Source organism: Acinonyx jubatus, chromosome E2 (genome assembly GCF_027475565.1).
Source record: "Acinonyx jubatus isolate Ajub_Pintada_27869175 chromosome E2, VMU_Ajub_asm_v1.0, whole genome shotgun sequence".
Classification (NCBI taxonomy): Eukaryota; Metazoa; Chordata; class Mammalia; order Carnivora; family Felidae; genus Acinonyx; species Acinonyx jubatus.
The window spans coordinates 60,241,797-60,267,204 of NC_069396.1; the positions used below are offsets into that span (position 1 = coordinate 60,241,797).

General features: G+C 45.9%; 1 protein-coding gene and 1 long non-coding RNA gene across 8 annotated transcripts in view; one reads left to right on the forward strand and one right to left on the reverse strand.

Moving 5' to 3' along the window:
* The window catches only part of ZNF274 (zinc finger protein 274), a 30,714-nt gene that overhangs the window by 1,200 nt on the left and 4,106 nt on the right, over positions 1-25,408 (forward strand). For 2 of the 4 annotated variants that reach the window (XM_027037544.2, XM_027037546.2), the window contains exons 3-5: positions 256-382; positions 1,148-1,243; positions 16,219-16,701. In XM_027037544.2, coding sequence (XP_026893345.2) covers positions 256-382; positions 1,148-1,243; positions 16,219-16,701 — 706 coding nt within the window. Of the gene's footprint in view, positions 1-113; positions 383-1,147; positions 1,244-16,218; positions 16,702-25,408 lie in introns of all 4 variants that reach the window. The other 2 variants (XM_027037549.2, XM_053211241.1) reach the window with 2 other exon arrangements.
* Positions 330-13,679, reverse strand: LOC113593377 (uncharacterized). 4 transcript variants are annotated; one of them, XR_008293877.1, is made up of 6 exons: positions 13,325-13,679; positions 12,144-12,337; positions 11,140-11,193; positions 10,187-10,990; positions 7,434-9,136; positions 330-3,026 (listed from the first exon to the last, which is right to left on the reverse strand). It is a non-coding gene; the product is annotated as an uncharacterized LOC113593377 (long non-coding RNA). The 4 variants fall into 4 exon arrangements; XR_008293876.1 differs by lacking the exon at positions 13,325-13,679 and having other exon boundaries at positions 7,434-7,672; positions 9,041-9,136; positions 12,144-12,615; XR_008293875.1 differs by lacking the exon at positions 13,325-13,679 and having other exon boundaries at positions 9,041-9,136; positions 12,144-12,615.

A 25,408-nucleotide genomic window follows, 5' to 3' on the forward strand; every position in this document is an offset into this window, starting at 1 on the left:
TCCAAGTTAATAAAAAATGGGAGATCTTCAGCGAACAAACAACTCTCTCTGGCTTCACATGTCCTCCCTGCTGTGACCTGAATAGGGTCAAGCTTGGGTTTGCTCAATTTCAGACAAACGCAGAAACACACGAGACGTCGGGAATGCTTTCAGGTCATCTTGTAGACTGTGCCCTCATGTGCTGGGTCAGCCTGTCCCTTCCTGTCAGCGTGGGTGATGACAGACCCTGGCTGAACAGAAACCTGTGGGTTTTAGGAACCAGTGACCTTTGAAGATGTGACCTTGGGTTTTACTTCAGACGAATGGGGACTGCTGGACCTCGAAAAGAAGTCCCTGTACAGGGAGGTGATGTTGGAGAACTACAGGAACCTGGTCTCAGTGGGTAAGGATGGCCTCCATGTCAATAAAGATCTGCGCTTTGCAGCACGAATGTGGTGCCTCTGAAGTGTGTGTCTGCTTTGGCTCAGGCTGCAGGGATCAGAGTGCAATTGTCAAGGTCCTGGAGTCTGAGGGAGAGGGCTTTACTTTGTACCTGTAGGGAAAGGGCATCTTCACATGACTTCTAAAGCTGCCTAGTCCATCCCTCAGAGGCCTTGAGTTGCTAGGGAGGTAGGTCTATCAGGAATGTTTCCAGCTACAGTAGTAGATGTTCATTTTTGTAACAATTCCAGAGGATGTGGGGTCAGTGTCCCAACAGATCAGAAGTATCATTGAAGACTGATCCCTTCCATTTCCCTGTGCTTAGTGTGAACTTTTCCACGCTTATGTTAGTGTCTGCATGGCTGAGGCACCCAACATCATATCCATGTTCAGGGCAGAAAGAAAGTGAAGGGGCAGTCCTGGCTAGTTCTCTTCTCACACCTGCCATTATTTAGCAAGGAAAAAAAAAAAGGCCCTAACGTCTCCAGCTGACAGATCTCCCTTTGTGTCTTGCTGGCCAGAACTGGGGTCCCACTGCCACTTTTATTGGCAAGGGAGTCCAGGAAGGCAAGTAACTGACAAAGGGGATGGATTTCATTATCATCACTGCTGTAGACCAGAAGTCATGCCCTTGCAGGGAAGAATTCAGGGACAGCATGTGCCACAGGAGGAATGCATTTTCTCCTGAACACAGACCCCCAAGCCCTGTCTCTTTTCCCTTGGGCAGAACATCAGCTTTCCAAGCCAGATGTGGTATCTCAGTTAGAGGAGGAGGAAGCGCTCTGGTCGGTGGAGAGAGGAATTCCTCAAGACACCTTTTCAGGTGAGACCCAGGCCCATGGGAGTCCTGGCAGGGAATGGGCTGGTTAGTCAGGGACTGGTGTCTTAGAAAACAAGGTGACAGGGGAAACCCCCAGATGGGGTGCTGTGATGACTAGCTCAGACATGCTGAATCAGACTGTTTCTTCCTCTGGTCTGAGTCAGGGGCATACTACTTGGTTTAATGAGAATTTGTTACCAGTGGCCAGTTGACTGTTAGGGGCTCCTCTGCTCTACTACTCTTCCTTCATGTGATCACCAGTAACTGGTGCATCTGGCCAGACTTTTTTTTATAGATGTTTTCATGTGTGTATATGAATATGTTTATGACTTGGGGGTGTTCTACTGGATACAAACAGGCCTGTTGTATCCATTTTAACAGATGCTATGTAGTCCACATTTGATGTTTCCTCTTGATAGTCTTTCAGGTTGTTGCAAAAAACATTATTGCATATTTTTTGTTGTTGTTGCATATTCAAGTTGGGGTGTTTTTTGTTTTTGTTTTTGCAGGTAGGATTTCTTAAAATAGAATTTTAGAATCAACCAAGATAGAAGCTAAAAATCTGGTAGCAACAGATTGCTCTCTGAAAAATACATATAGCTGCTCAATTACATGAAAGCTTTTTCCCCTTCATTGCCAGTGATTTTTAATGATCTTTTTAAGGTTGGCAGATCTGATACTATGTTTAGTTTGTTGACATTTCCCTCATGAAGCTTACACATATTTTTATGTTTATGGACCATTTGTACTTTGGTGAATTTATATACTTTCCCCTTTTTTTTTCTTCTTTCTGGGAACTCTGTATTAATTATGGGTATTGATACTACAAATATCCCAGACCAACATTTATCTTCTACCTTTAATTTTTTTTAATATTTATTTATTTTTGAGAGAGCACAAGCGGAGGAGGGGCAGAGAGAGAGGCAGACACAGAATCCAAAGCAGGTTCCAGGCTCTGAGCTGTCAGCACGGAGATCAATGTGGGGCTTGAACTCACGAACCGTGAGATCATGACCTGAGCTGAAGTCGGATGCCTAACTGACTGAGCCACCCAGGCGCCCCCATTTATCTTCTACCTTTAAATTTAGTTTTCATAAAGAAGTTATATAATTTAGGTATTTTTCCTTTCAGATCTGTTTTTATTCCTATCCCATTCATAGATAGGCAGATTTCATACTTTCTTGTATTTCAGGGTTTTTTGTTTGTTTGTTTTTGTCTGATTGTTGCACTTATCTGGAGTTTCTTTGTGTATTATGGTATGGAGCATATGTTCTTTCAACAAATTTTGACTAGATTCTTCTGCTTATTGGAAACACCATCCTTATTACAGACTAAATTTCCATGGTACTTATTGGGCATAGGCTTTGGTCTTGGTCCCTTCTGCTTCGTTGATCTTAGTCTGAGTACACATACTGCTGTACATATGGTAGTTTTATAACTTGGATAAATGATAGGTCCTCTCATTATTTCTAAAAAAAACCAAAAAAACAAACAAAAAAAAAAACTATGAACTATTTTCACCCACCTGGTTTGCAAGATGAGTGCTTGACATCAGTTTGTCAGGGGTTCATTAAGAAAATCCTGTTTGCATGATTGCATTTAGAATTCCTTGATGCAGAACTGGTCTAGTCGAGTTTTGGCGCAAGTGTACAAAGAGGGATCTCGCTTCACTGTGCTATGTCAGGCCTTCTGAGTGCTGTTGGGCTTTCACTGTAGTGGTTGCTGTTAATCTGCTCAGGTTAATCCTCTGCAGTCTTGCGTAGTTGGTCCAGATGAACCTGTCATGCTGTTAAGTTCTCTTATTAGTTATAACAGTCTTACTAGAGCCTCAATTTTCTCAGTACATTTTACCAGCAAGTATAAAGGAGGAGGCAATCGTATTAGTATTGTTTTACTCTTGCCCAGTTACATAATGACCTTTGTCACAGCTGGTACTTCCAAAACACTGAAGTTGAGAGTGTGAAGAGTGAGTGACCTAAATGGGAAAGTTTCTGAGTCTTTACAAGCATGATGCTGGACTCTGCTTTGATTCAAGTCAGTTTTATCTGGACAAAGCAATAGTCATCTAGCCCTTTCTAATAAATGAAAATCAGTAATAGCCCGTTTTCCCTAATAGTCATGCCAAGGTGATCATAGTGATTTTCTCCTTTGAACAGTTAACACAGTGACATAATAAATGTAGAAGTGCCCTTGTAAGAGCTGCTGGCATCCACAGACAGATCCATATTCATAATTAGGTTCAGGAGGTGGGTGGATTTCTTTTTTGTGTTTATTATCTTTTAAAAAAAAATTTTTTTTTTTTAACGTTTATTTTTGAGACAGAGAGAGACAGAGCCTGAACGGGGGAGAGTCAGAGAGAGGGAGACACAGAATCTGAAACAGGCTCCAGGCTCTGTGCTGACAGCACAGAGCCCAACGTGGGGCTCGAACTCACTGACCGTGAGATCATGACCTGAGCCGAAGTCGGCTGCTTAACCGACTGAGCCACCCAAGCGCCCCGATTATCTTTATCAGCTTTGTAAAGAAAACTTTGGATGCTCTCTTCTTCCCTTTGTTTTCTGTGTTCTAATGCAAATGACATTGGAACTACCTGCTTCTGGTAGTATTCAGCTACGAAATCTGCACCTGATCCCCATCTTTGGTGATGTCCTTCTGTTTGCCACAACATAGACTGCCATCTCTACGAATCTCTGAGCCCTTTTTCTGAACTCAGTTTGATGGCTCAGTATTAGTGGTTTTTCTTTTCCATAGAGTCATTCTTTTCATCCTCTTCATTGAAAACCTCTCTAACATCCATTAGCACAGGTCACTAAACTATATGTCACCTGGAAGGTCCCCAGCAACACAAGCACTTTGTATCCACCCATCATGGTGTCTTTTCCCCCTGGCTGTTCCCTGTGATCTAGCCTCCCAAAGTCCCTTCCTGTCTTGTGGCTCTGATTGTGGCAGGTCTGTGTCTCATCCTCCCTGAAGCTCAAATCCCGTGTCCTGTGTTGGCAGACCTTCCAGCCTTGTACTTCTGGATGATCCAGTAGTTCCCTGAATCTAGTTGCCATGAGGGATTTGGGGCACCTGTGGTTCTGTACGTCTCAGGGAGAGTTGGCTTGACAGGTGCCAGGAGATTCTGAGGTGATAACCCAGAGTGAGAGACCACTTCCAGCGAGGCTTATAAGGACATTTTATTACAGACTAGGCCTCAGGTGCCTGACTCCTCTCTGCTCTGTCACAATGAGTCCTTTACATGTTGTTTTCCCTCCACTGCCTCCCCTTTTACACCTCACAAATACTTGTGGAACTCCTCTTGTGTTCCATGTAGTATACTAAACACTTTGGTAGTAAACCAAAGACCTAAAGTAATCCCTGATACTGTGGACTTTGTAGTCTAATAGATTATGACCTCTACAAACACATTCCCCAGATATAACTCTGTAAAGATGAGTAGTGGTTAAATACTGAGAAGGGAAAGAGTGTAAAGTGGGGGCAATGAATAATTACACTAGAGGAGGTGTTTTGAGGGGCACTGCAGGGGTGAGCTTTAAGCCAATCCCCAAAGTGAAAGAATTCTACACACCTATAAGAGTGGTGGTGAAGAGAGCTTCCAAGCACAGAAACAGCATTTGGGGTGACCATGAAAATGGAACAAGCTTGGCACATTCAGGGAACATGGAGTCACCCAGTGGGCTGGTAGGAGGTAACTGAGGTATACTGACAGGCAGGTTAGGTTTGGCAGAACACACAGGGCCTTCACTGTGAAGGTAGTTTGGTTTTTATCAGGCAGATGTGTGGTACAGCTTTTCAAGCTCACTGCAGGTGCTTAGGAAAAAAACTTAATAGGATGCAGATGGAAGTAAGGCAGGTTACCGTGGTAGTACTACCTAAGGAAGAAGTGAGGTCACCTGGCCTGAGAGTAGCAGAGGGTTTGGGGAGAAGCTGGCATCGGCTTCTCCCCATTCATAGTGGATTCATTGGGGCCAGGTGAGTAATGGCCAAAGGAAAGGAAGCTGCCAAGAATCTCTCGTAGGTGAAGGCTTCAGGGATTTCCTGTGAGTATTCTTTGTAATGTATGCATTTACCATATATGTTCTTTTTCTGTATATCAACATCCAACTTTAAAAGAAGAAAAAAGAAAAATTACTACTCCTGAATTTTTGGTTTTAATCAATAATACGAGGAAATTGGCAAAGGCAAAAACTTTTGAAGGGTAGAAATAGAGGTTTTGGTTTTACTTTTGTAATGTTTATTTCTGAGAGAGAGCGAGCGAGCACATGCACACAAACAGGGGAGGGGCAGAGAGAGGGAGGAACAGAGGATCCAGAGCAGGCTTTGCTGACAGCAGAGAGCCCCATAAGAGGCTTGAACTCACGAATTGCAAGATCATGACCTGAACCGAAGTCAGACCTTAACCAACTGAGCCACCCAGACACCCATGGTTTTACTTTTTATGTTGAAATAATTTTTTAGACAGTTTACATAGAACTCCCTAATAGCTTTCACCTAGATTCAAGAGTTTGTGGAATTGTCACATGTCTTGACTGGTTCTGTTAAATAAGTATGAATGAGAAGGGACTGAGACATCCAAGTACAGGTTTGTGAAGCCAGCTGAGTGCACCTCTCTGGACTCAAGAAGGAGGTCCCAGCAGTGCATAAAGACTTGGGAATCCTAGATGTTTGGAATAGTGTGTTCTATTTACCATCGGATGAGACAACCATCTCTAGCAGTGGTCTGTCTCCTATCACTAGTGTAGCTGTGCCTTTCTCTAACTCAAGGGACTGAGTTTAAGTCGAAAGCTCAGCCTTTCTGAGGCAACTCATTTTGTATGGCTATCCAGCTGTCCCTGATAGCAAAAATGGCAGCACAGACATTGGTGGAAGCAGAAGGGAAACTTAGTAATAAGTGCTTAAGACAGAGGGCATTTGTTTTTAATGTTTTTTTGTTTTAAATTAAAAAAAAAATTTTTTTTTATTTTTGAGACAGAGAGAGATGGAGCATGAGCAGGGGAGGGGCAGAGAGAGAGCGAGACACAGAATCTGAAGCAGGCTCCAGACTCTGAGCTGTCAGCACAGAGCCCAACGTGGGGCTCGAACTCACGAACCACCAGATCATGACCTGAGCTGAAGTCGGATGCTCAACCCATTGAGCCACCCAGGCGCCCCAGGGCATTTGTTTTTAAGAAGGCACTGATTTGGGAAGATGCTGTGAAGATCAGGAATATGGACGATATTGGATGGCACTCAAACCTTTAGCCACTGCTCAGTGTCCTTTCAAGGAAGTATTGCCATTCTGTGTAGTTTGGTTAGAAAACTTGAGATCTGGGCACCTGGGTGGCTCAGTAGGTTAAACATCTGACTTTGGTTCAGGTTATGATCTCGCAGTTTGTGAGTTCGAGCCCCAGGTTGGGCTCTGTGCTAATAGCTCAGAGCCTATGGCCAGCTTCGGATTCTGTGTCTCCCCCTCTCTGCCCCTCCCATGCTCATGCTCTGTGTCTCTCTGTCCTCAACAATAAATAAACATTAAAAAAAAATTGGAAAAAAAAAACACTTGATATAATCTAGATTTAATCATTGATAAGCAATAGGGTGAAGACACTATATTGAAGATCGTGATTATAGGAAAGCCTGCAAGACATTTAACTTTTTTGACTTGACAAGTAATGAAGGAGGAGAGATGAGCCATACAAATATGAATGTAGCAATACTCAAATCAGTGCAAACTTTAGTAGAAAAAAATAACATCTACAAGAAGATTGTTTTTTGGAAGGAAGAGAAGAAAATCCTCTTCTAGATTTCATTCATCCCTTGTGTAGTCTGAGAGGATTCATATGGGCTATAAAGCAGACACGGGGGATGTAGAAAATCAGTTGTTTTATACAAAGGATAATCCATTCAAGAACAAAACTGAAAAAATGTGTTTAATGTGAGAAAGCCTGTTTTCATTCAGCCTTTAACTAAGGCTCACATGGGAGGAGACTAACATGCAAAGACCTTGAATGGAGGAACTCATGTGCATGAATTTTTTGACATGAGAACTCAAACAGGGTAGAAACCCCAGGAATATGATCCTAGCAGGAAAGGCTTCTGGCCTGATTCACTGTGACTTGAGAAAACTCATATTGGAACCACCCCCATCCCCCCCCCACCAAAAAAAAAACCCAGTTGTAATGAATTTGGGAAAGTTCTTAGATCAAATAACTACCTATGAGAAGGCCAAAGCCAAGGGACTATGACCGTGTGAAAAGGTTTCTTTCAAGCACAGCTCTCTTACTCAGGATCATGAGAATGTAATCGGGTCTTAGGAAGGCTTCAGGAGTCACAGAACCCACTGTCAAGAAGCCCTTCAGTAGGAGTCCTCATTGTATTCAACATCAGAGGACTCCTATGAGAGCAGATCCTCAATGTAATCCGTGCAGGCAAATCATTAGCCTTAGCTCCCACCTTATTTGACAGAACAACAAAACAGAAAACTTACACTGGAGAGAACCACACTGAATAATAAAAATGAAATGTCTCATCCTATTTTTATACCAGATAAGTCATACAGAAGGCAAGTTCTAAATAAAATTTTGATCACATATGTATACAAATACAGAAAAAGAGGTCTTTTCCAACTTGTTCTGTTATCTGACTGAACACCTAGAACAAATATTAAACAAGAGAGCAGGTGTCTTTATTTCAGTTTCCCATATATATCCCCAGTTGCTAAGACAATGACTCCATCTCTAGCTCAGGAAACTGTTGAGTGAATAAATGATTGAAGAAATTGTAAAAAAAACCAAGAGGATGTCTTCAAAGAGGAGACTATGAAGACAAGGCCAGGCTTTGAGACAAGAGGGTAGGTAAGGGATGATAAGGGGCAATCTTGAGATATATAGTGCTATTAAGAACTCTGAAAGGCTGACATCCTAGGGAGTGAGTCAAGAGTTTAGAATCTTGAGTGACTATCAAAACATTTTGGCAGGAATCCAGCCTAGCAGAGTGTGGTAACACTGTGTAAACCTTTATTCAAGAATACATTCTGTGACCCTCCACGTATTTGCTCATTAGGACCCATGTAATCTTGATCCTTCTATCTAGAAACCGTTCTGCCTGGTGTCCAAATATAATACCTAGGGTAATTTCAAGACCTGAAAATGCCCTCACTATTAATTAAATAAGGAAAACAAATGAACTACACATTTGACTCAAAGTCCTAAGGAAACAGAAAAGATAAATACAACACAAATAAATGAATCAAATGGAGAAGAAAAAAAGAACCCAGGAACTAATTTTCTGGAAAGACAAAAATTCAAAACCAACTTTGATTAAACAGAATAAATCAAAGGCAAGCTAAAAACTTATACAGGGAAATAACACTACACACATATTCAGCAACACATGTAATTTTCATTATAGAACTTTGTACAACAGTAACAATGCATGAGCCAGCTCCATGTACTGATATGAAAGTCTCCAAGATACGTGTATTTCTTAAATATATATCTTTAACACGTATAAAGATAAGCAGATGCACATAATATCATTTTTAAAAAAATATACATACAAGTTCAAATATGTGTGTCACGTGGTAATCACTGAATGTAGATACTGACAGGCTGTGACAGCCTCCTGAGAAGGAAACTGCTACCTCCTTCCTGCTGTGTTACCAGTTCCTGACACAGCCTAGATGCCCAGAAATTAACAAACAACAAAATGGAAAGATTTCGGGAAAAGTGGAAGGTTGTCAAAATTGGTCCTAGGAAAAATGTTAAAATAATTTATAAAAATTTTTCAGAACAAAGTGGCCAGCTACTTATTATTACTGACCTGGGCAGTGAGTATCTTCCAACTTCCTGTTAAAAGGCCATTTCGATGGAACACGAGCAGTTCAATTACAGGACAAGGCTGGAATGTTGACAGATTCTGCAAGGTATACACAGCATTTTTGTCACTAAAGCACAAAATGAGAAAAATATTAAAAAGGAAATATTGATAGCTCATGACAATTAACCACCTTAAACTAATCCTTTGAAATAGTTAAGAGTTCATCAATGTGACAAATAACAATAGAGATGAATAGCCTTGGCTTACACAAGGAATACCCAATTTAACACAAAGATATTAATAGGTTTTTGAAATGGGATCTAAGAATGAATTAAATGATTAGGAATTGTTTTTTTTGTTTGTTTGTTTTGGGTTTATTTTGAGGAGGGGAGTGGCAGAGAGAGGCAGAGAAAGTATCCCAAGCAGGCTCCGCCCTTGAACCCATGAACCTTGAACCCATGAACCGTGAGCTGAAATCAAGAGTCAAATGTTTACCTGACTGAGCTACCCAGGCACCCCGAAATGATTAGGAATTGTTAGGGAATAAATTATTAAGGCATTTCTATTTGAAAAAAATTTAAGTTAGTGGGATATAAAATAAGTAGAAGCAATAACTTCTTTTGAGGGCTTATAAAAATTTTAAGTTTATGCATTCCCTTTCTTAAGTCCTTCCATCATTCCAGCCTCTAGAGAAGTGTTGGAGCCATTATACATTGGAAGCAGAAATGCAAGTCTCTGACCTAGCTGGTTGGGAAAGAAGCAGGAGTATAAACCAGGTGTCCTCTTACCCGGTGGCCTGCACTCCCAGCTACTGCTCAGGCTCCCAAGTGGAAGGGAACTTTGTAACAATAGCAATCCTCCCATGATAGTTTAAAGGTGGGACACAATTAAAATGCCAGTGAAATTTCCTGTAAATGACAGAAATATAGGAAAATCCAGAGAGCTAAAAAACTCAAAAGGCACTTTTTAAGGCTATGTCGAGCCAGTATTTCTTGAGTGCCTGCAAAAATGCCACAAACTGTTACAGGGATGGGTCACAGTATTGAACATGGTGGTAAGGCCCCTGTCTTATGAATGGGCCTACATTCATTTCAGAGCAGCCACTAACACGTGACTGATTAAGCTTAAACAGACTAAAATGAACTTAACCAGTTTAGTTCCTTAGTCACGGCCATCTTTCAGATGGTCATTGGTCAGCTGCAGCTAATGGCTACTATGTTGGACAGTGTAGATCTACATTTCCTTAAAGAGAGCTCCAATGGGCAATGCTGCTGTAGAAAAGGTAGAAAGGTGATAATTTACGAAACAGATATTTTGAGATAGCAGTCAGTGCTGTGAAGAAAAATGAAACAATGGAATATGCTAGTGGGAGGAGGCGTGGGTGGGCAATACTAGTTGAGAACTGCTCAGGAAGACAGTTCTGAGGAGAGGACACAGAAGCTAAGAGCTGGATGAGGAAGGGGTATCAGGTGAAGATGTTGGGAAAGACTAACAGGCAGGGGTATGGCACACTGGCACGTATGAGGAAAATTTAGTGGCTATGGGAAGCATAGCCTTTGGTGTAAAGGGCATAAAAGAACAGGGCTTGGATCCCAGCTGCTATGTTCCCCAGTGTGGCTTTGGACAGGGCTCTTAGAGTCTCCCAGTATGGACTTCCTTTGTATAAGAATAGATGCTATTGCTTACTAGGACTGTGGTGTGTAAAGCCCAGGTCTTGAGGGGTCTTCACATAACTAACCACTGCTATTCGAAGACTGATGTTAAGATGACCATCAGCACCTTTGGGAGATCTTCTGCTGGGCCTGGCTTTAGGGTTTCTGATGCACAAGAACCAGCTGACATCCTCAGCAGTCCATGGGGGTAAACAAACTTCAAAGGCAGTGCCATGGAGGGCCCAGCACAGATGAAGAGTGATGGGGAGAGGAGGAGAAAAGGTGTAAAGCTGGGGGCATTCTGGACAAGGAGAAAAAGGAACAAGGGAGTGTGCACAGGGATGAGAGGAGCTGAGGTGAGCGTTCCTCCTGACCCTGCCCCCAACAAGATCTTGAAAGGTCATTGTTATTAGTTATTATTCTATTTGTGGACTGGTAGCCCTAGTGTACCTGGTTAGTCAGCGTTCACTGTGGAACTCTAAGCACTGAGGGAGATGGCTTACCCTGGAAGGGAAGAAGCAGACAGGGAAGTAAACTGTAAGAGGAGGAAGAAAAACATCCTCCATCATCCTTTCCTACATGCTATTCCTGGCTTTATGTAACCTAATCACTTAGAAAGAGGAAACTAAGGCCCAGAGGATTAAGCCCCTTTCCCAGAGGCTGGGTGAGTTTGTATAACAACCCACTAAATAGATAGTTGCAAGTGAGGGGACTAAATTGCTAAAATGACCACCGGTCATTCAGGTGGTGGATTGAAAACCAGTACTTGGCGAGTGCCTGGGTGGTTCAGTTGGTTAAGAGTCCCACTCTTAATTTCAGCTGGGGTCATAATCTGACTGTTCTGTGAGTTCCAGCCCTGCACTGGGGGATCGGAGCTTGCCTGGGATTCTTTGTCTCCCTCTCTCTACCCTTATCCTGCTCAAGCTCGCTCTTTCTCTCTCAAAATAAATAAATATTTTATTTATTTATTATTATTATTTTTTACATTTATTTTTGAGACAGAGAGAGACAGAACATGAATGGGGGAGGGTCAGAGAGAGGGAGACACAGAATCCGAAACAGCCTCCAGGCTCCGAGCTGTCAGCACAGAGCCCGATGCGGGGCCCGAACTCACGGACCACGAGATCATGACCTGAGCCGAAGTCGGCCGCTTAACCGACTGAGCCACCCAGGCGCCCCAATAAATAAATATTTTAAAAAAGAAAAGAAAACCAGTACTTGGAGCTGCAGTTGATAGAGATTATTTTGTGCAGCCCCACACAGATGAGTGGGTCAGTCAGCCCGAGCTATGCGCCAGTGAGTTGAAGATCCAGTTTCAACTCTGCCAGCTGTAAACTTAAGAGTACATTTTCTCTGTGAAGTGAGGTGAATACTTTCCTGACAGCACAGGAAAGGTTACCTTAGCGGCCTTGGGGGATGATCCAGAGGACTGCAGTGACTAGAATGACACTTACCCATCAGCTTGCAGGTTGTGGCCCATCTCATTGACCACATAGCACCCAGGAGGAGCTTTACAATAACCCTGCGGAATATATGTTGTCCTGAATGTCTGCTACTGCAGGGAGAGCCAGGCTGCAGATACACTGAGCTCCCAGCACCACAAGGATGGGCAGAGTTCTCCATATCCACACCTAGACAGGCTGTGAAACTTAAAATGGTTAAGAGTTAACATTTTAATGAGCCTTCTATTCAAGATTTTGAGAAATTGCCCTAGTGTCCCCCAAAGATAGGAGGAACAAAACACATGATCCAAGACTAAAGGAGAAATAAAATTAGAAATGGAGAGTGGATGGGAGTAGAATGAAAAGAACCTACAGTTAATTTTCTTGAGGGATAAAGTACTAAATAATCCGCGTGATTAACCAAGGAGTAAAAAACGAGAGTTTTAGAAATTAGAAAGTTGGGAAGCATTGTGGAGAATGAAGATTTCAACTCTGGAAACCAAGGATGACAATTTCCCGGATTCCCAGCAGGGCTGGGCTTGAAAAGTGCCCCAGTTAAGGGATATTAGGAAGCGGGAGGGGGGGCGGGGGGGGCAGATAGCGCTCCCTGGCCGCTTCTTGCTGGGCCACAGGCACCATTTTGAGTAATAATCATGCATGACACTTGTTCTCAGGGCAGTTTGAAGCTCTGAGAACGCTAACTGGAAGTGAGGAAATGAATTTTGCTTTTAAATCAACAATCTGGAGGGGAAAATGAACCCCCAGAAATCCTAGGGAACAGGAAGGTAATTAAATTCTGAAGACAAGGATAAATATAAATGAGTTGGGAAGGGCAAGCCCCCAAATAAAATTAATAGAAAAGTTTGTTTAGGGGAGGAGGTCAGAAATAGGAGATCAACGTAGTTATTTTTATCAAGGAAAAAAAATCCCTTGGACTAGGATTTTGATTCTAGGACTCTTGATCTTGTGGTGAATTTGAGCCCCACATTGGGTGGGGATTACTTAAAAAGTCTTTTAATAAAAATCTGTTTAAAAAAAAACAAAACAAAACTAGGAAAGGAGTGACTGGCGATGGCCGAGATTAAAAGCGCGGCCCAGGACGTGTTTTGCAACCCTAAACGCCCAAGGCCCGTCCGGGGCAGCGGGCCCGGCCCCACCCATCGCTGGTGACTCCTGACCTCGAGCTGACTCACTTCTCGAAGAGCGTGCCAGCAATTTCCAACACCGGTTAGATCTGTGAAACCAGTAAACCGAGGAAACCATAGACGAGCCAAGGTCTGTAATCCGGAAATTTGGAGGGGGAGGGAAAAAAAAACACAAAAAACATCCTACGCAAACGGGGAGGAATGTAGAATCGGGGATCCGAAAATGGATAAGGAATCCGGGCGCTCGCTCCCTTAGGGGGAAGCGACTGCGATCCTCCGCCCTGCGTCTGCCGGAAGGGTGAAAACTGGCAGACCGGGAAGGTGTATATGGAAGTTCCAGCTGCGCCGGCGCCGCCCCAGGGTGCGTCAGCCGTCGCGAAGGGGGACGGGGGAGGGAACGAGAGTGCAGGAGGCCGAGAGCCCAGCAACTCGCCAAGGGGCGGCCGTCCGATCTGGGCCTGGGTCGTACCCACAGCTTCAACATGGCCGCTCCGGAAGTGTGCACCGCGAAGGGCCCTGGGAGTTGTAGTAGCCCGGCACCAGGCTCGTGATGCACGTCCGGACCGGGGGATCGGGGCGTGGCTATGGGGACGTGGGCGGTGTCGTCCCGTTTACCCGGTGGGAGGGGGACGGAAGCTTCAGCTTCCCGAACGCGGGCCGCAGTGTACCTGTGGCTGCGGCCTCCGCCAGCGCCACCCTCCCGGACGCCGCGGTGCTGGAAGGCCGGCCGGGCCGCTGCTTAACAGTGCGGGTGGCGCGCAGGCAGCCGCTGCTCTTCGGGTCTTTCCGAGTTTGTGTGTTTAAACAACACGGGTGCGGTCACTTCACACTTCCTGCTGCGCTCTTTTACTTCACGTGACGGGAGCTTTCCTCCGTTGTAATGATCACACTAAACCCAAAGTAATTTTTAATGCTTACCTGGGAATCTTTCAGTTTTCTTGAGCGGTGCTTTAGCACTACCTGTGTTTTCCAGTTTTGCTCCGTCCTGCACCCCTGCTCAGTAAACGTGTGTTGTGGGAAAAAGACCACCCAAATGAGGACATGCGGAGGCCATCTACTCAGGCCACTGTAGCAGGGCGTTTGCCACCACACCTAGTGTTTAGTTGAGACTGGCAGGGAGGCAGGCATGGGAAAATTTATAGCGAAAAAAGGAAGGTTCTGACTGGAGGTTATTGACTTGGGGATGAAAAAAAAAAAAAAAAAACAAACTGGCGGTCAAACAAGTCCTGAGGTTGCGGGGTCAGGGTTCTATTGTCGTATGCTGTCTGGCCTTTGTCTCCAAATACTCTTCTCTTGGTGTCTCTACAGTGGTCTTCCTCTCCAGATAGTTCCCTGAACAGGATTAACCAGCTGAAAGTCCCCGGGCATTGATTGCCCTGGCATTAGTTGCTAAGGCTTTGAGTTCATGCTGGAAGTTCCTTTGCAGGTAGAGTTGTGCTAATCAGGTATATTCAAAACAGCAAGTGTGAGCGGGCACATTTGCTCTTGACATCAGCCGGATCATTTCTGTTTTTATAAACAAACAAGCCTAATTGGAAGTAAACCATAATCCGTGATTTACATTTTTTCTATTTACTTTTTTAAAAATGTTTATTAATTTACTTTTGAGAGAGAGAGAGGGAGTGCAGGAGCACAAGCCAGGGAGGGGCAGAGAGAGGGGGAGACACAGAATTGCGTCTCACAGAATTGTGAGATTGTGACCTGAGGCGGTTAGATGTTTAACCGACTGAGCCACCCTGGTGCCCCTCTATTGACAGTTTTAAAGCTTTCAAGTCATTTAGAGTTAGCATTTCTCCTTAGAGTTGTAGAGTGCTTTCTTACTTCCTTTGGTTTGTGTGCCCTCCTTAGCATTTCAGGGCCGTGCTGGAGTTGTGTTCTTGTGAGTTCTGTGCCAAGACACAGGGCTTCAGACTTTCCTGTCTTCTTGGCTCCCATGGAGGCAGGATCAGGTTCTACTCCCTGTACATAGCTGTGGGCCTATAGAGCATCACAGGTCTCTTCTTAAGCCTCCTTGCCTCTTGCTTTCCCACTCCCCTCCCATATTGAGGTATAATTTACATACCTTAAAGTTCACCCTTTGAGAGTGTACAGTTCAGTGGTTTTTACTATAATTCACAAGGTTGTGTAGCTATCACTACAGTCTAATTTCAGAACGTCTTTATCATCTCCCTGAAAAAGCTTCATTTTTATTAGCCAACACCCCCTAATTGTCTGAATTCCTTATCTCCTGGAAACCACGAATCTACTTTGTCTCAGTATATTCGTCTATTTTGGACATTTCGTATAAATGGAATCTTAAAATTAGCCTTTGGTGTCTGGCTGCTTCCATTCAACATAATGTTGTCGAGGCTTAGCTCGTATCACTACTTCATTCCTTTCTATGGCCAAATAATATTCCAATTTGTGGATAGACCATATTTTGTTTATTCTTCCTTTGATGGACATTTGTTTTTCTTTTTGGCTATTAAGAATAATGCTGCTGTGAAAGTTCCTGTACAAGTTTTTGTATTGACATATATTTTCATTTCTCTTGGATGTATACCTAGGAGAATTCCTGGGTTATAATTCTGTGTTTGGCTTTTTGAGCACCTGCCAGACTGTTTTGCAAAATGATGCAGCGTTCTGTGTTCCCACCAACAGCAGTTTTTCCACATCCTCGCCAATAGTTGTTACCACCCATCTTTGATAATAGCTACCCTAGTAAGTATGAAGTAGTATCTCACGATATATTTTTTTAAGTTTTTGTTTATTTAGGTGATCTCTACACCCAACAAGGGGCTCAAACTCATGACCCCAAGATCAAGAGTCACACGCTCTTCTGACTGAGTCAGCCAGGTGCCCCTCACAGTGGTTTTGATTTACATTTCCTTGGCGGCAAATAATGTTGACTATCTTTTCATGTGCTTGTTGGCCATCTCTCTGGCTGTGCTTTTGACTTACAGAGTGTCCTGCAGCTCAGTTGGACCCTCAAGTGGATCCTCTTCCTGCTGGGAATCCCCTGATGAAGATCGAAGTCGTTGAAGTCCTCACACTGAACCAAGAGGTAGCTCGTCCCCGAAATGCCCAGATTCGGGCCCTGTATGCTGAAGACGAGGGCCTAAGCCCAGAAGTACTTGGGGAGCCCACTCAACAGCTAGGCAAGCATCCAGCTGACCCTGAGGCTGCACGCCAGAGGTTCCGGGGGTTCTGCTTCGAGGAGGTGGCAGGGCCCCGAGAGGCCCTGGCCCGGTTGCGTGAGCTGTGCCGCCAGTGGTTGCAGCCCGAGGCGCACTCCAAGGAGCAGATGCTGGAGCTGCTGGTGCTGGAACAGTTCCTGGGTGCGCTGCCCAGGAAGCTCCAGAGGTGGGTGCAGTCACAGCACCCAGAGGACTGTCAGGAGGCAGTGGCCCTGGTGGAGGATGTAACCTGGATATCTGAGGAGGAAGGTAAGTGCAGTGGAGGGGCGGAGAGGGACACTCCTGTGGACGCATCTTGGAGAATGGGGGAGGAAGAACTCAGGCTTCCTCGGAAGGGTCGGGGAAGGGTCATGCCTCTTCATCTAGGCCAAGAGCATCTACCTCCCCAACGTGTTCCTGAGTCAGAGCTTCAATGGTTCCTTGCTGAAATACCTGCCATTGCCCCTAGGTCAAGGGATCTGAGTATCCCTGGACCCATCTACCGAAATGGAAAGTCTCAGACCACACCTCACAGCTACTGAAACCCTTGGGCAGGGCCTGGGACTGCACTCTTTAACTAGCTCTCCACAGGCTTGTGATAGAAGCTAAGGGATAAAATCGTTCATTCTCATCCTTTTGGAATCCCTGTTGTGCTACAAGCCAATAGAAAACGTGATTTTAGTCACATAGGCATATTCCCAGAATGCTTTTTAAAAAAATTTTTTAAAGGTTAATTTATTTATGAGAAAGAGAGTGTGTGAGCAGGGGAGGCACACACAGAGAGAGAGAGAGAGAGAGAGAGAGAGAGACAGAATCTGAAGCAGGCTCCAGGCTCCAAGCTGTCAGCACAGAGCCTGATGCGGGGCTTGAACCCATGAACTGTGAGATCATGACCTGAGCCGAAGTTGGACAGTTAACTGACTGAGCCACCCAGGCACCCCAAAACTTAATTTTTTTAAGTAATCTCCACACACAACTTGAGGCTCAAATTTACAGCCCCAAGATCAAGAGTTGCATGCTCTACCAGCTGAGCCAGCCAGGCACCCCTCCCAGAGTGGGAATTGTGGATAAAGTGGTGACCAAGACAGGATTCATAGACGCATGAGCTCAACAAGCCTTAGACCCAGTAAGAATGATGGGAATTTGAGAAATGAATACGCGTTTGACAATGATGGGGTTGAGAAGAACCCAAGGGTGCTGTGGGGCTCCTGGAGGCAAGTTGCTTGTAGTCGACACCTGGTGTGGAGTGGAACTCAGAAGGGTACAGGAAGGATGTGCTGAGCAGGAGAGCATTGCCTGTGAAGGCCCAAAGTGGGAGCAATGACAGTATATTCAAAAATCCGAGAGAAATTGGGTGGGTTTATGGTAGAAGGGAGCAGGGGACAGGGCTGGCAGGGCCCTTGCAGGGGTTTTCGTGTTGTCCTAAAGGAATGGGAAGAGTTACTGTAAAGCAGTGGGAACCAGTCCATGAGCTCTAGGGACATGTGGTATTGTCTGATAGAGTAAACATTTTCCAGGTTGGGGGTGTTACATCCACACGACTCCTGAAACAGAAGGCTATGGGCACCAGTCACAGTCACAACAAAGTTTACTGCAATGAGAGGCAAGGCCGACCGATAGAGACCAACACTCTTGACAAGAGTGCAGCCTCGAACAGCTGGGGTACAGAGTTTTTATGGCCGATCACATCGTTTTATCATCACCTGGGAACAGAACAGATAAACAGTTCCCAGACGAGTTAGAAACAGTTGCCAGATGAGGTGATTATTTTAGACTTTCTTTTTTTAAAAAAAGTTTTTTTTTTCAACGTTTATTTATTTTTGGGACAGAGAGAGACAGAGCATGAACGGGGGAGGGGCAGAGAGAGAGGGAGACACAGAATCGGAAACAGGCTCCAGGCTCCGAGCCATCAGCCCAGAGCCTGACGTGGGGCTCGAACTCACGGACCGCGAGATAGTGACCTGGCTGAAGTCGGACGCTCAACCGACTGCGCCACCCAGGCGCCCCAATTATTTTAGACTTTCTGCCGCTTAGTTGCAACCAGTGGATCTCCTTGACCTTGCCTCTGATGCTCTTTTCTTTGAGCTTTTGTTTCTTTCATTGGTGAAGACTGATTTACAAGAGTATGAAGCGTAATTTACAAGAGTAAAGCAAGACTGTTATCTCTTGACCTTCAGTGTCAGAACAAAGCTGTTATTTTTCAAGCTAGGTGTTAGCCCTACACTACACTTTAATCCTTACATTTCTCCCTTTTCTTGTCAGTGAATCAATCCCTTGATTCATCATTAGGAACTAAGGGGACGTAGTTGGACCTAATCATCATAATTTTTATTTCACCAACTCGCCTCTTGACATACTGTACTAACCAATTGATAATGCATGGGCCGATAGTTAACCCGAGAAGTAACAATAGCAGTGGCCCAGCTCTGGTGGTGAGCAGTGATGTGAGCCAGGGGGTCCAAGAGAATAAATTCTGATACCAATTATTGCTGGCCTTTTCCTTCACATTCGACCTTCCTATTAGCAGGGCAACTGTAGAACCCTGGTATGTTAGTCAATTTTTGTTCTTGATCCCTGTGTCCACATCCATAGGTAACCATATAGGGGTTTTCGGGGACCGGAGGAGCGAAGCCCGTTGGCTGTTTATAATTAGTAATTAAAAGTCCCCCATGAGTCCCTCACCAAGTCGCATAAATCAAACAAAAAACAAGGCACAGTGGAAGAGGTATTAGATGCTATCACCTTCCCCGTGACAGTGTCCTTGAGTTCCCAGTGGTATGGCCAAAAAGATAGGGGATGCAATTCCATACAGTCCCCCACACTTATCATTATACAAACCCAGACAATTATTATTATTATGCCCACATCAGTCTTACCTTTAAAGGATCCTCTGAGTGCCTTCGGACCTTCCATTGCTGTTCATTATCTGGTTCCGTATCAGTCTGGGGTGTTCCTGCCTTCACACAGTTTTTTTTTTTTAACCTGAGAGTCATGAATCCAGGTTCGGACACCATCTACCTTCACAGCCGTGGGTGTAGTCAGGATCACGGCGTGTGGTCCTTTCCAGAGCGGCTCCATGGTTTTAAGCTCGTGCCTCTTGACCCAGACTAAATCTCCTGGTTGAAAGGGGTGGGGAAGAACAGGAGGATGAGCGAAGGCTTCTTTTAAGGCCCTGGTTATTTCCTTTTGTACATGTTGCAGGGCCACGAGTGAAGCCAGCAAGCGGTCCTGTTCCAACTGTTCCATTACGTCGCCTCCTAGCCTCGGCAGGATAGGTGGAGGTCTGCCAAATAAAATTTCATAAGGGGGAAATCCCTTGACAAATGGAGTACAACGCGCTCGCAAAAGGGCAAAAGGCAGGACGTCAACCCAATTTCCGCCCGTCTCAAGGGACAATTTGGTTAAGGTCTCTTTTTTTTTTTTAATTTTTTTTTAACATTTATTTATTTTTGAGACAGAGAGAGACAGAGCATGAATGAGGGAGGGTCAGAGAGAGAGAGGGAGACACAGCATCTGAAACAGGCTCCAGGCTCTGAGCAGTCAGCAGAGCCCGATGCGGGGCTCCGGGACCGCGAGATCATGACCTGAGCTGAAGTCGGACGCTTAACCGACTGAGCCACCCAGGCGCCCCGGTTAAGGTCTCTTTTAGGGTCCGATTCATCCTTTCTACCTGACCCGAGCTCTGGGGTCTATACGTACAACGCAATTTCCAATCTATTCCCAATGCCCGGGCTAGACCCTGGGACACCTGCGCCGTGAAGGCCAGGCCATTGTCCGATCCTATGCTCAGAGGCAGCCCGAATCTAGGAATTATTTCATTTAATAATTTCTTAACTGTCGCCTGAGCCGTTTCTGATTTAGTGGGGAACGCCTCGACCCACCCAGAGAAGGTGTCTACAAAAACAAGCAGGTATTTGTATCCGTATTTCCCTGGTTTAATTTCAGTAAAGTCTACTTCCCAAAACCGGCCTGGCTCAGTTCCTCTATCTCTTTTAGCTTCTGAAACCTTCCTACTTGCACCCTGATTTACTTGGGCGCAACTTGCACACCTTTCAACCACCTCTTCAATCTCTTTTCCCAGCCCTTGCGCCCTGAACTTCTTCCGCACTAATTCCGCCATCTTCGTTTTTCCCAGATGAGTCCCTTGGTGGAGCGGACACACCATGCGCCGCCCGAGTGCCGTGGGTAAGAGGATCTTACCTTCAGGATCCTGAGACCACTTTTGTCCCGGCATCATACTTCCCCCTTTTCTTGAAACCCACTCCAAATCTTTAGGAGTGTAACTGGGCTCCCTCGGTCAAGATCGGTAGCTCCAAGGCACTTTTGCTTTTAGTTGGGGCAGCTTCTCGGGCTGCTGCATCAGCCAGGCGGTTTCCGACTGCTTCTAGGGAGTCGCCTTTCTGACGTCCCGGGCAGTGAATGATTGCCAGCCTCGCAGGTTCCCAGATGGTTGCTAGAAGATCTAAAATTTCAGCTTTAGTTTTGATGGCCTTGCCTCCCGCCGTGAGGAGACCGCGCTCTTGATAAATGGATCCGTATACGTGCGCGGTTGCAAAAGCATAGCGGCTGTCTGTATAAATATGAACTGCTTGTTTCTTCCGAGTTGGAGGGCTTTTGTTAGAGTGATGAGCTCTGCGTGCTGGGCTGAAGTTCCCGGGGGAAGGGTCTGTTGCCATAAAACCTCGCGGTCCGTCGTCACTGCAGCGCCGGCGTGCCTTTGCCCTTGAAACACAAAACTACTGCCGCCTGAAAACATGCTGATATCAGGGTCCTGTAAGGGAACGTCCGTAAGAGCGGAGCGGAGGGACGAGATCGTCGCCAAGGTTTCTGGGCAGGAGTGCAGAGGGGGACCTTGTCCTTCGGGCAGCAGAGTGGCTGGGTTTAAGGCTGCGGGGGCACAAAAACGTATTCGGGTCTGGTCGAGTAGCAACACTTGATATTGGGTAATCCAAGCATTTGACAGCCGTCGCTCTGGGGGAGCCCGCAGTAAAGCCTCCACTTCGTGGGGCCCGGTGACAGACAGTGCCTGCCTCAAGGTTAGTTTGTCTGCGTCTTCAACTAAGAGCGTGGTGGTGGCAATTTGTCGAACGCGTGGGGGCCACCCGGAAGCAACTGGGTCCAGCCGCTTGGATAAATAGGCCACCGGTCGGCGCCAAGGTCCCAGACGCCGAGTCAGAACTCCCTCGGCTACCCCCCCTTTTCGGCTACAAACAACTGGAATGGCTTGGTGGGATCTGGCAGGGCCGAGGCCGGTGGGGTCATGAGAGCCTCTCGTAAGGCTTGGAAGGCTTTAGTTTGAGTCTCCCCCCACGTGAAGGACTCTGGAGACCCCTTGAGAGTGGCGTACAAAGGGGCTGCCCGTTCAGCAAAACCAGTTATCCATACTCTGCAGTAGCCTGCTGCCCCCAGAACTCGCAAACTTGTTTGCGAGTTTTAGGCTGAGGAATATCGAGTATAGCCCGAATTCTTTGTTCACCGAGATAGCACTTCCCTTTTGAAGGTTGTAACTTAAATAGGTCACCGCAGTACGACAGATCTGCACTTTTCTGGCTGACACTCGGTACCCCAGTTTTTGCAGAAGACTCAAGGGTTCTCTGGTGGCACTCAGGCATTCTAAATGAGGGGGCCGCCAACAAGATATCCTCAACATATTGCAATAGGGTTACCTGCGGGTTGGAGATTCGAAATGGCTCTAAATCCTGGTGCAGGGCGTCATTAAAAAGAGGAGAATTTTTAAATCTTTGGGGGAGTTGCCTCCAGGTGAGCTGTCCCTTTTCAGGATCAGTCCATTCAAATGGAAATAGTGGCTGGCTTTGTGGGGCCAGCGGGATGGCAAAGAAGGCATCTTTTAAGTCCAGAACTGTATAATACACCTGAGAAGGGGGAAGCAAACTAAGGAGAGTATAAGGATTGGGTACAGTGGGATGAATGTCCATTTATAAGTCTGGGGCTGCCTGTAAGACAAGGCCAGATTTAATGCCCTTCTATTTTTAGGTGCCTCAGGGTCTACAGGGGTAAAGGTGCGGTACACCTCTGTGAGCCTTTCTAAGAAGGCTGAGGGGCTTTCCTCGGTCCCCTGAATTACTTCTGTTACCTTAGACATGTTTGTGGGCCGGCGGGCGGCCGCTCAGAGACCTCCCCCAGTAGAGTCTGGTGAAATAGGGTCAATGATCGCCTACTGTGAGGAGCGTTTGGGTCCCAATTTTCAGGATGCGAGGAAGGAAAAACTTCCTTGAATCCAGCGGGATCCTCGGTGGGTTGCCCGTTTGGCCCCATCACTAATTTCTGGGCCTCGCGACGGATCTTATCCTGCTCCTCAGTGGTGAAGAGAACCTGCAAGAGCTGCTGGCAGTCATCCCAGGTTGGCTGATGGGTCACAAATAGAGTTTCAAGAAGAGAAATGAATGCTTGGGGTTTCTCTGAGAACGAGGGGTTTTGAAGCTTCCAGTTATAAAGGTCACTAGTGGAGAAGGGTACATAAGTCATAAAGGGTCGGACATCACCCTGCAGGGGTGCAGGGGTGGCCCTGGAAGAAGGGATAGGGCAGCGGGAGGGAGGGGGATGGAAGGGAGTCCCTGACCGGGTGTGAGAAGGGCTCAGGGGAGTGTCCCGACTCGGGCTTGCTTCCTGATCTGAAGCATCTTGACCTGTATTCTTTGGGCAAGAACTATAGGGCGGTGGGTGGTACGTTCCTTTTTTTTTTACCCCCCTCCTGTGCAGGTGATAGAGGGGGCGGCCGCTTAGTCTCGTCAAGATTCTTATTCTGAGCTCCAGATGGGCGGCCTTTGAGTGGCAAAGCCTGTACTTTAGGGAGGCGAGGGGGAAGGGGAAGAAGTTTTCACCAATCTGGAGGTTTTTCGATGAGGGTTCTCCGTGCCCCAATGTATGGGATTTGGTCTTCGTGCCTAGAAAAGATAATATCACGAACCTTATATATCAAAGTAAAGTTAAAGGTCCCCTGTGGAGGCCATTCGACCTGAAAGCTGGTCCATTCCACCTCGCAGAGTTCGAAGGACTGGCTTCTTAATGTGGAGGCCGAAAACTGAGGCAGCTCTCCAATAGTCCTGGAAAGGGGTTAGCATGAGACTCAGCGGGGTGGGGGTAGTCTGATTCTGACCGATGACAAAGGTAGGCAAAACTGACAAGGACGCACAGCCAGTCAACAGGAAGAAGACAATTAAGACACGAAGAAAACACAAGTTCGAGATCTCAAGGCCGGTAGGCCGTCGCAGCCACCTGAAAATAGGATCCTACTTGACAAAAACCAAACCTAATGGGGTCCACCGGCGTCCCGGTAGGATCCCTGACTCTGGTTCTATAGCCGCGTCCGGCAGACCCTCCTGAGTCATTCAAATGGCGCGCCCCAAGAATTCCTTACCTCTCCCAATCCCGAGCTTCCTCCCAGGGGTCGGCAGAGCAATCCGGGGAAGGGGCCCTGTTTCAGACCTTTAACTCTCCCGGCCAACGCACCAAATGTTGCATCCACACGACTCCTGAAACTGAATGCTACGGGCACCAGTGACAGTCACAACAAAGTTCATTGCAATGAGAGGCAAGGCTGACCGATCGGGACCAACACTCTTGATAATTTTATGGCCGATTACATCGTTTTATCATCACCTGGGAACAGAACAGAGAAACAGTTCCCAGATGAGTTAGAAACAGTTGCCAGATGAGGTGATTATTTTAGACTTTCTGCCACTTAGTTGCAACCAGTGGATCTCCTTGACCTTGCCTCTGATGCTCTTTTCTTTGAGCTTTTGTTTCCTTCGTTGGTGAAGACTGATTTACAAGAGTATGAAGCGTAATTTACAAGAGTAAAGCAAGGCTGTTATCTCTTGACCTTCAGTGTCAGAACAAAGCTGTTATTTTTCAAGCTAGATGTTAGCCCTACACTACAAATTAACCCTTACAGGGGGCACCCAGGCGGCTCAATCGGTTAAGCATCTGACTTGATCTCAGCTCAGGTCATGATCTCATGGTTATTGAGTTCAAGCTCTGCATCAGGCTCTGTGCTGATGGCACGAAGCGTCCTTGGGATTTTCTCTCTTTCTCTCTGCCCCTTACCTGCTTGTGCTCTTGTGCTGTCTTTCTCTTTCAAAATAAATAAATAAACCTTAAAAAAAAAAAAAAAAAAAAAAAAAGATTTACCAGGTTGCAGTTTGCGATGGTTAGTGGGCAAAAAACAAGGGCAAAATGAGAATCAGATTGGCCACCCAGAGCCGTTACCATGCCCACCGAGAGGTGTGGTGGCTTGGGCAGGACTGACAGTGGTGGGGGGCTGGGATGGGAGTACGTTTGGGGGTGAGATTCCATGAAATTTGATTTGTCAGGCTGAGTGCCATGGAGCACTTGCTCACCCAAATATGTAACCTCATACAGCAAAATTGACTTTGCAGATGCAGTTTATTAAATTGAAGATTTTGAGGTGGGGAGATTATACTGTGTTATTTGGATGGGGCAGGCACGAGAGTTCAGGGCAGAGAAGACACGAAGAAGGGCTGGGCGCTAAGTATTTTAGTTGGCCTCCAGAAACCGGCAAAGGTGACAAACATATTTTCCCCTAGAGCCTCAGAAGGAAGGTAGCCCTGCCACCAGCTTGATTGTAGTGCAGTGAGGCTGGCGTCAGACCTGATGTCCATAATCATAGGAAAGCAACTTTGCTTTTAGGCACCATTGTGGCAATTTGTTAGAGCAGTAATAGGAAATTGATAGAGGTGCCAAGGAGACAGTTGGGAAGCCCCTAAGACAAAAGCCAGTCTGTCTTACATTTCACACCTTGGGGGTGAATGAAATCAATTCATATTATAGTGGATGGCAGGAAGAGAGGTCTTCCAGAGAACCCTGAGAATCCTACATTCATTATCAGCGAGTTAGTTGCGACTCTCAGTTGTGAATGCCAGGGGAGGAGAACTTACTGAAAAAGTCCCAGGGTGATCTAGCTTCAGGCACGGGTGGACCCAGGGGCTCCTGTAGT